General features: G+C 37.1%; 1 protein-coding gene across 5 annotated transcripts in view; it reads left to right on the top strand.

Annotated features, from left to right (window-relative positions):
- Positions 1-11,892, top strand: part of TRPS1 (transcriptional repressor GATA binding 1) — a 271,881-nt gene extending 259,989 nt beyond the window's left edge. For 4 of the 5 annotated variants that reach the window (XM_014054412.2, XM_014054436.2, XM_014054443.2 and 1 more), the window contains one exon: positions 3,284-4,845. In XM_014054412.2, the coding sequence (XP_013909887.2) occupies positions 3,284-4,345 (1,062 nt within the window). In that variant the 3' untranslated portion in view covers positions 4,346-4,845. Of the gene's footprint in view, positions 1-3,283 lie in introns of all 5 variants that reach the window. The other variant, XM_014054418.2, reaches the window with a different exon arrangement.
- The last annotated feature ends 641 nt before the right edge of the window (positions 11,893-12,533 follow it).

The raw sequence follows: 12,533 nt of genomic DNA on the forward strand, positions 1-12,533 counted from the left end.
TTATTCACATTCATGGATTTCAGACTTGAATGTTAATATGAATGTTACCACTTTGCCACCTCATCTTGCCTAGAGAGAATCAAAGAAACAATACTTTTCCTAAGGAGCATGTGTTTACTATGTCTCTGGGCTGTCAGTGTGCTGCCCCTGGGTGTTGACTTCTGTAACAATTGATGTTGGTCAAACCATTCTTAGCCCAACATGTTTCTGCTGAGGAGAGAGTTCCTGAGGTTACTGAAAATCCCAGGGGCAAGGTGGGAATGTCATGAGGTCACTGGAGAGACAAGGGTAGGATTTTTCAGATTTTCTTTCTGTAGGTTGAGTACTTTAAACCAAAATAACTACATTAAATCTGTCCAAGATTCAGTCATTCATTCATTGTTCCCAAGGTTAGATAGATGATAGATAGACAGACAGACAGACAGACAGACAGACAGACAGACAGACAGACAGACAGACAGACAGAACCAACCAGGGATTGGGAAAGAGGAAAGAAGAGACATGCCTGAATTTTCAGGGTTATTTTTCTTCAGAGATTTTTCACAATTTTGATATGAAGTGGTGTTATCCACCCTGCCATTTCCCTTCCCATTTATTTTGCTCTTTTGGGAGACATTTCATTGAGTGCATATTTTCTTATTCTTGTAATTCCACTTCTGGAAGATTTTAACTTCTGGCAATTGATGATAATCAACAACCCTTCTCATTAATGTGTTGCAGAATGATTATCCATACCCCAGGAGAAAGTGGAAGAGACCCCTTCCAAGCGCTGTGAATGGAGGTCTCAGTGCCCAACTCATCTGTTTAGAGACTATTGGCCTTGACATATTTTCTTCATCATGGCCTCAGTATATTACTTAAACAGAGAGCCCAGATCAACATCTAACTAAGATAGTTTTATCAGGCGAAAGTTTCTGTTGCACATGTATTTGAGCTTCATTCTTTCGGTCACTTTTGAGTGTTCACAGAAGCAATACAGGTAGTCTTTGGCTTATGACCACAATTGAGGCCAAAATTTCTGTTGCTAAACAAGACAATGGTTAAGTGAGTTTTGCCCCATTTTACAACCTTTCTTGCCACGGTTGTTAAGTGAAACACTGCAGTTGTTAATAACACAGTTATTAGGTGAATCTGGCTTCCCTATTGACTTTACCTGTTAGAAGGTTGAGCCTTGTGCAACCATGGATGATCTGGTCCTTCGTCCCAATTTGCAGAAGTCTCATTGCAGAGAACCAGAATGTTCCAGTTCACCTTCTATCCTTGCCTCTTCCCATTAGGAGTAGAACTTCCAGTAAAACCGTATAGGGTTTCCTACTTGAGCAGCAGTTGGACTAGAAGACCTCCTTCTGTTATTCTGCTATTCTTTTTATTATAATAGCAACAAAATAATAGCTTTGTTTACTAAGCTCCAGACAATCTTTTGGAGGACTGGGTCTTGAGTGTTCGTTGATAGTTTTCTGTAAATCCTTGGAGTTGTTATAATAATCATGACATTTTTTTTTCTAATGTGGAAATTTGTTACTCCCCCTGTGTGTGTCATGCAGAGACTATGATAAACAAAAACATGAGAACAGGATGAGTATTATGACTGTGCATCTTTAAGTGTCATTGTCTGTACATTTACACAAAACACCTTCCTTTTTCTCTCAAATGTCCCAGTGCATAGTGTATTATGCAAATGTAATTCCACAGATGGGCAGAAAGGTCTCCTTCATATCTGTACCAATTGTTTCCTAGACTGATAAGAGATGCAAGAGAACGTTATGTAAATAACCAGCTGTGAAGTCTTACTGACATCTGTCACAGAAAGAATCAGAAATTTGCTGCTGTAATGTACAAAGGGATTTATTAATTCTAATTTGAAGACAGTTCAGTCACTAGGCTTCTTGAAAATCTGTTTCATTTATCAATAAATCCTGATAAAGGGAACTTTGAGAATCATAGTTAAGAAAGAATGTGTGTGTGTGTGTGTTTGTGTGTGTGTTTGTGTGTGTGTATGTGTATGTGTATGTATATGCCAATGAATCTGATAATGTCACAATTATATATTCCATGTTGGGCTCTGCACAGATGACCATTTCTTATCTTGCATATAAATCATAATGATATTTTTTTTGATTGGCAATTGTAATTGAATACAGCTCAGGCAAACAGAGATAGAACACAAGTTAATTATCTTAGAAATTAACTTAATGAAGGCAAAGGTGAATAAAAGGGGCAGATCAGGAGATAAAAGAACAGCTCTGTAAAGTGGGTTTTATTTGCATATTAGCATATTTGATTAATTCAAGCTGTTACAGAGTTCATTGATCACACTGTTAATCCCTTTGTATATTGCTTTTCGATCATGGCCTGAAAATGGTTATAAATAAGTGAAAATGGTTATAAAAATATGATAGGAGATATAAAAGACAAAGAAACATAAATCATACCTAATTAAAGAAACTATACAATTTGACAATGAGTTAGATGTCCATAAGGGACGCGGTGGCTCAAGGCTAAGATTTTGAGCTTGTCAATCAAAAAGATCAGCAATTTGGCGGTTTGAATCCCTAGTGCCATGTAAGCTCCCATTACTTGTTCCAATGTCTGCCAACCTAGCAGTTCGAAAGCATGTAAAAATGCAAGTAGAAAAATAGGAATCACCTTTGGTGAGAAGGTAACAGGCATTTAGTCATGCCAGCCACATGACCACAGAGACATCTTTGGACAATGCTGGCTCTTCAGCTTTGAAATGGGGATGAGCATCATCCCCTAGAGTCAGGAACTACTAGCACATATGTGCGAAGGAAACTTTTACCTTTACCTAGATATCCATATGTTTCCTCCTTTCTCCTTCCTCTTTCATATACGTTTCCTTCCATGACAACCTTGAAAGTTTCATAAAGCATCCAGAGTGTGAAACAATGGTTTACAATGGACTTCTGTGATACAGGCTTGATGTAATCTGACATGGAACTGAACGTGAGTTTTACATTCTAAGGACAACACTGATGGTGCCTTATCACTTTCAAGGTTGTTGTACGAAGATCATGACATTCACTTCGATGCCAACTCAAGGGATTCAAAACGCAACACGTGACGTGTTTTAATTATTCAAAATTGGGGAATCAGCTTCCTGTGCTTCACTGCCCTTGCATCTTCCTTCCAAATAAAGCCTTCCTTAAAACAGTTCCCCTGAATTGAACTCTTTAAGTATATCAAGGGATTTGCATGAACTGTTTTGCAAAGCTTTGCTTAGCATTGCTCTTTTATTGATGATGTTATTGTGTTTTATATGCAGACTCCCAGGCCTTTAAACATCATTAAGCAGAACAACGGTGAGCAGATCATTAGGAGACGGACAAGAAAACGCCTTAACCCAGAGGCACTTCAGGCTGAGCAGCTAAACAAACAGCAGAGAGGGAACAGCGAGGAACAAGTCAACGGCAGCCCATTAGATAGGAGGTCAGAGGATCATTTAACAGAAGGTCATCAGAGAGAAATCCAGCTTCCCAGCCTAAGTAAATATGAAGCCCAGGGTTCATTGACTAAAAGCCATTCAGCTCCTCAGTCAATACTGGTCGGCCAATCTCTGGATATTCATAAAAGGATGCAACCTTTGCACATTCAGATAAAAAGTCCTCAGGAAAGTTCTGGAGACCCAGGCAATAGTTCCTCTATATCAGAAGGAAAAGGAAGCTCAGAGAGAGGCAGTCCGATAGAGAAATACATGAGACCTGCTAAACACCTAAACTATTCACCACCTGGGAGCCCTATTGAGAAGTACCAGTACCCACTTTTCGGGCTTCCGTTTGTACACAATGAGTTTCAAAGTGAAGCCGATTGGCTGAGATTCTGGAGTAAATATAAGCTGTCCGTTCCTGGGAATCCACACTACTTGAGTCATGTGCCTGGCCTACCAAATCCTTGCCAAAACTATGTGCCTTATCCCACCTTTAATCTGCCTCCTCATTTTTCAGCTGTTGGATCTGACAATGACATTCCTCTAGATTTGGCGATAAAACATTCCAGACCTGGGGCAACTGCAAACGGTGCCTCTAAGGAGAAAGCTAAGACAGCATCAAATGTAAAAAATGAAGGTTCCTTGAATGTAGTTAAAACCGAGAAAGTTGACCGAAGTACTCAAGATGATCTTTCAACCAAGTGTGTGCACTGTGGCATTGTCTTTCTGGATGAAGTGATGTATGCCTTGCATATGAGTTGCCATGGTGACAGTGGACCTTTTCAATGCAGCATATGCCAATATTTTTGCACGGACAAGTATGACTTCACCACTCACATCCAGAGGGGCCTACATAAGAACAATGCACAAGCGGAAACGAATGGCAAGCCGAAAGAGTAAAATAAAATAAATAAAATAAAATAAAAACCTTAGCACTTAGCACAATTAAACAGAAATAGGTTTCCTTGATGGGAATTCAATAGCTTGTAATGTCTTAAGCACTTCATATAGCAAGCATGCCTTATCCAATATACAATCTTTTCTTCTTCCCTCCTTTTTGCTTCATACGAGCAAACTAAAAGTTCTTAAGAAAGACAATTATTAAAAAAAAAAAAAAGGATGGCAGCTGGAATGGGGGAGGGATAAAGGAATCAATCACTCGGGACCCATCCTGCAAAAAAAAAAAAATTATAACTAAGAAAGAAAAAAATCTATACAAAAGACACTATATCAGGGAAGGTCTCTTTGCAAAACTTAACCAGGCAAATAATGCTTTTGTTCTTGTACGAGAAACATAGCTGGCTAGAATGCAAAGATGTATAATGCTGAAGCAGGTGTACAGTACACATATGCACATTGTATAGTGAAATGGACTTGTTAAATAAACTGATGCCCAGAAATCTAGTAGTATTTTTTTTTCTCCATTTGGGTTCGCTTTTGGCCTTATTAGAACATCCTCCTGCAACAGCATTTCTACAATCTGGAAGGTAGTAGGCCTTTCTTTCTTTTCGTTTTTTTTTTTTTTTTTTTTTGGTATGGTTTTATTCTGTTTCGTTTTCCAGTTGTCTCTTGTGCTAAGCCAGTTGGGTAGCTGTTGTTGGATCCCCAATGACAGAGCCCTTCCATCTTTTTGAGGTCTAGCTCAGCAGGAGCACTGCTTATGCAATAGGTTGAAGACCAGGAGCATTCGTTTTCAGCTGTTCCTTCCCTTTCACTCTGAAATCAAGTAAATAACAAAATTCTCAGGAAAGATGGAAGTTAAATTAATGGGAGTCTCAGAACATGATCTTTTATGCCAAGAGGACCTTCTTTCCAGGCTGCTTCTTAAGTTTTAAAGGTGGCGAGAAAGCCCTTTATAAGAGAGAATCACTGAAATTCAGCTCACAAGTAGAATTGAGGATTGCAAGCTACGTCTCAGGAGTTTGTGGATGTAAGATGCTTTGGCCAAAATGTAGGAAAAGTACTCTGTTTTCTGATCTCTCTCTTATACGAAAGCTACTTTACGGACTTGACATTCATAGTATTAATGTTTGACTAACTGTTCTCTCAATTTTGCTTCAGGTAGAGTGTGGGACTGACTTTCCCCAGAAGTCCTTAGATTGTTTATATGCAGTGGTCAATCGCTTCACCAGACTTAACTCCGGCTTTGGGTAGTGTTTGCCTTCATGGCCAATCTTATTTTTTAATATTTTTGAGAGCAAGATAATAATTACGATAATAATAATAATAATAATAATTAATAATAATAAACCTTTTGTAAAATTATTCCATGAAGGGAAAGCTCCTCAGCATAACTGCTCAGGGAAATAGGGCTAAATAACTAAATATTCAGTCATTGGTTCAAGGTGCTGTTAGACAAACCTTCACAAATGTTGCAAGAATCTAGCAAAGCTTGGACTTCAATTCAATTTCATTATCTTGGCCCAGGCAGTCCTCTTGTTGTTTCTGTTGTTGTTGTTATTCTTATTTTCTTAAAGGGATATTACAAGAGATATTACAAGCTACTGGATGTACTGTCAGATTAACTTATTTCATTTAAGAAGTTGGGAGAACAAATAGGAAAAAAAACTTATTTTTCTAGTAAATATTAATGTATTACATTTCAAATAATGGTGCCTGACATATTGAATAATTATTTTCTACAGTGTACGTATGCAACAAAGATATTCCATCATGCATAAGATTCAGCGCTGGCTCAGCCTCGCTCTGTTTACATTTGCAAATGTAGCAAACAAGGTAATGAAGCAACTTTCTATTGCAGTAGGTATCTTTGATTTGTGCGCGTGTGTGTGTGCATTAAAATTGTAAACGGTAACATGAAATGAATGGACTTTGTTGATAATAATGATATTTGGGGGGGGGGAGAGAAGAAGAAGAAGAAGAAGACAGCGAAGACGAAGAAGGAAATGAAAATATTTTTATGCCTACTTAGGAGGAAGAAAAAGAGTAGCACTATTCATTCCAAGTACTTTTTGTATTCTTAAGCTCTTAACTCACATTGTTATGCTTAAAATGATAAACATATATCCTCTTTTTATTGCTTTGTCTATGTTTCAGCTGAAACATTTCAGAGATTATGTCAAGAGGTGCCATCTGACTCCTTGGCACACAAGTTTTTAATTGCATTCTGTACTAGCATTGCACTCCATTTTTACCATATTACACCGTCGCTTCATGTTTTCTTGTTTTGTTGCGCTGGGGCTTTATTTTTTATTTTGCATTGCACGGTCTTAGTCTCTTACGGTTGTGGAGTATAATTGGTTCCTAAATGTCACTGCGAATGAAGATTAAAATGTCTGATATTCCATTCTTCTTTCCCTCCCCTCTCTTTATTTTTTTCCCATTTTTTAAACATGTTCTAGGGATTTTGAGGCTCGATCTCCAAGATAGGAACTTATGTGGAAGGTCCTTCTTCTTGAGCACTCTTACATGCTATTATTTCCAGTTAAAACTACCCTTTAAAATCATTTAGACCCATCATTTCCTGATTTGGAAAATGAGCATTTAAATTTATTTGGCAGGATAAAATGGAGAGAAGTCAGTCCAGTATAGAGTTACAAAACTAGAATCTTAAGACCAATTGAACTAGCACGTATTTGCTAGGGGCTCAATTTGTAGACAGTAAATGGGGCCTTGTTTAACTCTTATCTCAATTTAACTTCCCATTAAGCTTCCTAACTGCAACAGCTAAGGGTATAGTTTTAAATGTACGTACTAAGGAATACAAGCTTCACTGAACACAGTGACATAAATTCTTGCATAGGACCGTGCCGTGTGTGACCATAATAAAGGGTAAATTACTCAGATACATCTGGTTCCTTCTGAAATTCAACCAGAAAACAAAAATATGGCATTCACAACATACTACTATCAACTGGTATTATCCATAGTTTGCAAAACGTAGGTGACAATTTGACCTGCCATGAATTGCAAACCCCATGATGATAGAGATTACCAGTGAATATGCCTCTAAAATTTATATTGAAAGCAAACAGCAGGAGACCTCAATCTGCCTGAGTGACAGTCCTATAGCTTGTCTCCAAAGATCTGGCTGACCTTGGCAGTTTTTTAGGGCCTACATAGAGAACCTTTGATGAAAGTAATTCCTCAGCTTAATTAAAATGAGTCTATCATTTGATACTAAGGCCACAAGATCTTCTCTTGTACTCTTTCTTCAACTATAACTGCATATTGCTCTGAACTAAGCCAATATGTCCTGTCAATTACGTACAACAATCTTTCAGACGCTAAGTTTGTTATACAATTTTAGGGTCTACCTGGCATTATTGGACCACTAAAAGGCCACAAGAAAGATAGTGGGGTTGTGTTTCAAGGAAGATTACTGTTGCTTATATTCACAGTCAAGAAAGTGTGGCATTCCACATTCTTTCTGAAAATCATCTACTTTAGAACCCTGAAGTATACATCATTTTTCTTCTCCAATACTTATGGCAGTGGAAGGATTTGAAATACTCTCCTTTTTTATCTTTTTCTTTTTTACAATTGGCTCTTGTTTCATTAACAATAGAAATTATATAAGGTGGTGAGCCAAAAATTAAAATGCCCCAAATTACTCTAAATCACAATTTTACTTTTCAAAAACAGGAAATTATGTAAAGATAAATATATATATTTGAATTACTTAAAGATAAATATATATATTTGAATGCATAATAGGAAATGAAATAAGCATTGTAAGGCTTATTTTTAAGGCTATAAGATATGCATTCCATTCAAGGAAAATAGACAGAACATAACTGCAGTTCACCCAGGACATTTCATTAAGAAGGGTGATAACTCGCTGATGGTGACCCACTGCAGTATGTTTCCTTCAGATTTTTCATTGGATGTTCAATTGTCATTTAAAATGTCCCCAAATGTATCTTCATGAACATACAAAGAATACATGCGTATTAGTATTCTAACTTCAAAAAAAAATGCATCCCACATTGCATTTTTCCTAGTGAAATATTGCAAAGGCACTGACAGAATTGAAATTCCATTTCAGCTAAATTTAAAAGTAAAAATACTTAACCTAATTAAGTAGCATACTTGGGCTATCTCTTATTTTATTTATACTTATATTTTCACTGTCCTAAAATGATCTCTTCCAGCTATGGATTTAATTTGCCCCCCCCCCCCCATGGAATTGCTCCTCAAGGAGAAGCTGTTTTAAAGTTGAAAGTTTGGGGAGCTGAATAGAATCTAAGATCTTTTATATTGCTTACCTTAACAGTGGGCCACTAATGCTGGATGAAGAATAGGGCAGTTGGAAATGCTGCTACCATCTAAAAAGATCCAGATGCTTTTGCACAAAAATAGATTTGTTATTGTAGATGGAACAATATGTCTGTTGTAATGCATAACCTTTCTACATTTTTTAAAAAAAAATTAAAATATTAAATAGCCTGATCCAACTTGTCTAAACTGATAGATTTTTTTTTTGGCGGGGAGGAATGGGGGCTTAGATATTCTACACATTATTCCTGTACAACAACACTTTCTTTTTTACCCATGTTCCCTCCAATATATTATGTAGAGTTACGTTGCATATTTTAGAAAAGTTTTGTTTTACAGTACTGGAAAAAACAACGCTACAGATGTATTTCCTTATTTTAGCTAACCTATTTCCATGCTTTATGCAAGTAGATTTTTTTCCTTCCTTTTATTCTCATTTCATCCTCTGTGTTACATTAAAACTGTTCTAGGAAGTCCTTGAATCTTCCAGAGCAAAGTAAGGCCAAAAAGCAATGGGTGGAAGCTTGTCCAAGAGAAATCCAACCTGGAACTAAGGAGAAATTTCCTGACAGGGAAAAAGATCTGTCAATGGAACAGCTTGCTTCCCAGAGTTGTGAGCGCTCCAAAACTGGAGGTTTTCAAGACCAAATTGGACAACAGTTTGTCTGAGATAGTATAAGGTCTTCTACTGAGTAATGGTATTATATTTTCTTCACTACCGGTTCGATAGTGGGAGCATGCGCAGAAGGTCCTTGGGGATGTCTGAGTGGGTGGGTGGGCAGAGTCTCGTGCTACTGCCACTACCAGTTGGCCTAAACCGGTGCGAACTGGAAGCATACCACCTCTGCTCCTACCTTGGGCAGGGAGTTGGAATAGAAGTCCTCCGTGGTTCTTTCCAGTTCTATGATTCTATAATTGGTATCATAGCGAAGTTTCATTTTGTTCTCTTAATTATGCCCAAATAGGATCTCATTGTGGAAAAAGTAGTTCAATAAAGGATGGCAATGACAGAAGCATCCTATTCATTGATGGTAGGGAGAACCATTTAATGCTCTTTTATTTTGCTTTAGAACAGTGTTTCTCAACCGTGGCGACTTTAAGTCTTGTGGACTTCAACTCCCAGAATTCACCAGCCAGCTGGGGGATTCTGGGAGTTGAAGTCCACAGGACTTAAAGTCACCAAAGTTGAGAAACACTGCTTTAGAAGATCTATAAGCAATCAAAAAAAAAATAAGCTGGACTGTCACTCCTGTATCTTTTATGAAACCAAGCTCCATGGATAATAGTTATGTTAATGACCTTTTGCCCAGTTTCTGCTTAGTTTTCTATTCCCATTAAGCATGGTCTATAGTTGAGAGACCAGAAGTGACCATCCACATTGACAAATTATAGACTATAGAGTAGTTTGAAATATATAAAGGACAAAAAAAGGTTCAGCACTACATTTTGCATATTTGATCTTGATAATTATGATTCCAACTAGCTGGTTCAGTTGATCAAATATTGCATGTTTAACATTTGAATAGAAATGCGAAATAAAAGCTTAAAAGTGGAAATATTTTTCCCAATAGCTACCCAATTCATGGAAATTCTTTTTTTCCCTTCGCAACGACCCATTTTCTTGTCTAAACAGTTGAGTGATAACAGCTGTCACTTTGTCAGCCAAAAATTAAAATAAATATTTAGACTAATAAGATGTTTGATGAGCTCTAAGTATGCAGTGAAAGAGATTCCAAGGACTTTATAGGTATTGGAGAGAACAACTGAGCCCAGTATGATTCTTATTCATACAGACAGACACAAACACACATAAAGAGACAGAAAACAGAGAAAGAGTGTAGTGCCAACTAAACAAATCTCATTCCCATAAACCCCCTCTCCTCCCCCCCCAAACAGGTTGTTTTATCTGGATTTAATACACCTGGTTATATCCAGTTTTAATTATTGATATGCCAAAGATTTTGGATATTTGCTCATTTCCCATCAAAGATTTTGGATATTTGCTCATTTCCTATCATTGGGACAGTTTGAAAAGGATTTATTATTTCAATTTTCCCATGAAGTGAAGAGTCAATCTTTTTCAATGCAGTTTCCATTCTGATTTATAGGATATAGACTCACGAACAGGTTCTGTCAGGTAGGCCTCTAGATGAGTTAGAACTAAAGCTCTCAGAAACCTCATTCAAGGTTGGGAAAGTCTTCCTTGGCTTACAAAGGATATTTTCTTTCCCTAGATCACTTTGATATGCAGGGTTCTAAAAACACCATAGGAAATATGGTGTCCATAATTTTCTTCTAACAGCTAAAATGATTATATTCAAGATAATTTAATAACCACTTTTCAGGAGATAACTAGAGTAATGAATACCATAGAGAAGGGGAAAACCTATCTGGATGAGATTTATTACCTAAAAATCAAAATCAATGAGCCCATGACGCAAACTAAACCTATCTATGCTTAAATGCAAAATTGTCAAGAAAACAATGTTCTCTGCTACCGCTACCCATTGTTACAGCCTGGTGGCCTCATCTTTCCAAAAATGCCAGAGATTACAAAGATACGGTACTTCAAACAGTAAACCCAATTTACAAACTTCTCCATAGCACTGATTGAAATGATACACAAAACTACAACCATTTGACTGTACGAGCCTCATTAAATTGAATGGAAACTGAACTAAGATGAAATAGCAGAACTTCAATAGATGGTGCCCATGGCGTAAACACTCCATAAATACTCCATCCTACTCTCCTTATTCTACTCTGGTACCTAAAATCCTCTTCCCCCACTAGATTCATAGGGTGAATGCTTCTCTCCTTTTCTAAGTATATTCTGATTTGCTGGAGTAAGCCCATCTCAGAATATTGCTGACTTTAATGTTGAATAGCAATATTCAACAATGGAAGTTTCAAATATTTTCAAGAATATTTTTTAAATATAGGGCTGAATCTAAAATGCTCAACACTGCTCTATCCTATACAATAGAACAGTTTTTTGCTTTTGTTTGTGTTTTCTGTTTCTGCTTCCCTCCCTCCCTCTTTCCCTCTTCCCTATCCTCCTCCCACCCCAGTCTTCATATTGCATGTTCATTTCTATTCACAACCGTGTTCCTGGTGTATTTCTTATGCAAACAATTCTTCAGGCAGCAAAAGATGTCTGTTACATCTAAACTTGAATAATAAAGTTTTACCACCAGTTATAAAAAAAAGTGTGGTGTCTTATTTTTAATAATGAATAACAGAACTGAAATTGCAATACAGCAATTATGATATGTCTTTTAATAGTGAGAGGAAAGAAAGAATGTTCACATAGCAACAGAATTTACAGATTCTGCAGAACAAATGGGTATGTTCTTTATTTTCATTTTCTTCATTTTATATCAAATATGTAAGAAGATGTAGAGACCATTTAATGACTATCCCCTTATCTTGGAAAGATCCATTGCCCTGGTGGCAGATACTCACAGAATAGATGTTTCTCACAATAATCCTATTAATAATATTGTAAATAAGGGTTAGATAATAACTCATAGATGGATTCCTAATTTGCTTATAGTTTACAGTTTATTAGGATTTGTATGCCGCCCACTCTCGAGAGACTCAGGGCGGCTTACAGATAAAGGCAGGAAGGGGGAACATATAAAAATTACAAAGAACAGACATTAAAATTTCACAACATTCATAAAGCTTAGAATGGGGCTGGATAAATCAACAGCCCCAGGCCTGCCAGAACAACCAGGTTTTAATCGCTTTGCGGAAGGCCGGAAGAATAGTAAGGGTCCAGATCTCCGCTTATGATCATAGCCAGAGAATAATCAGAAATGATGCTACATTACTTTGGAAATAACCT

This window comes from Thamnophis sirtalis, unplaced genomic scaffold (assembly GCF_051295495.1).
Source record: "Thamnophis sirtalis isolate CommonGarterSnake01/CBP01778 unplaced genomic scaffold, rThaSir2_p1.2 scaffold_2, whole genome shotgun sequence".
NCBI lineage: Eukaryota > Metazoa > Chordata > Lepidosauria > Squamata > Natricidae > Thamnophis > Thamnophis sirtalis.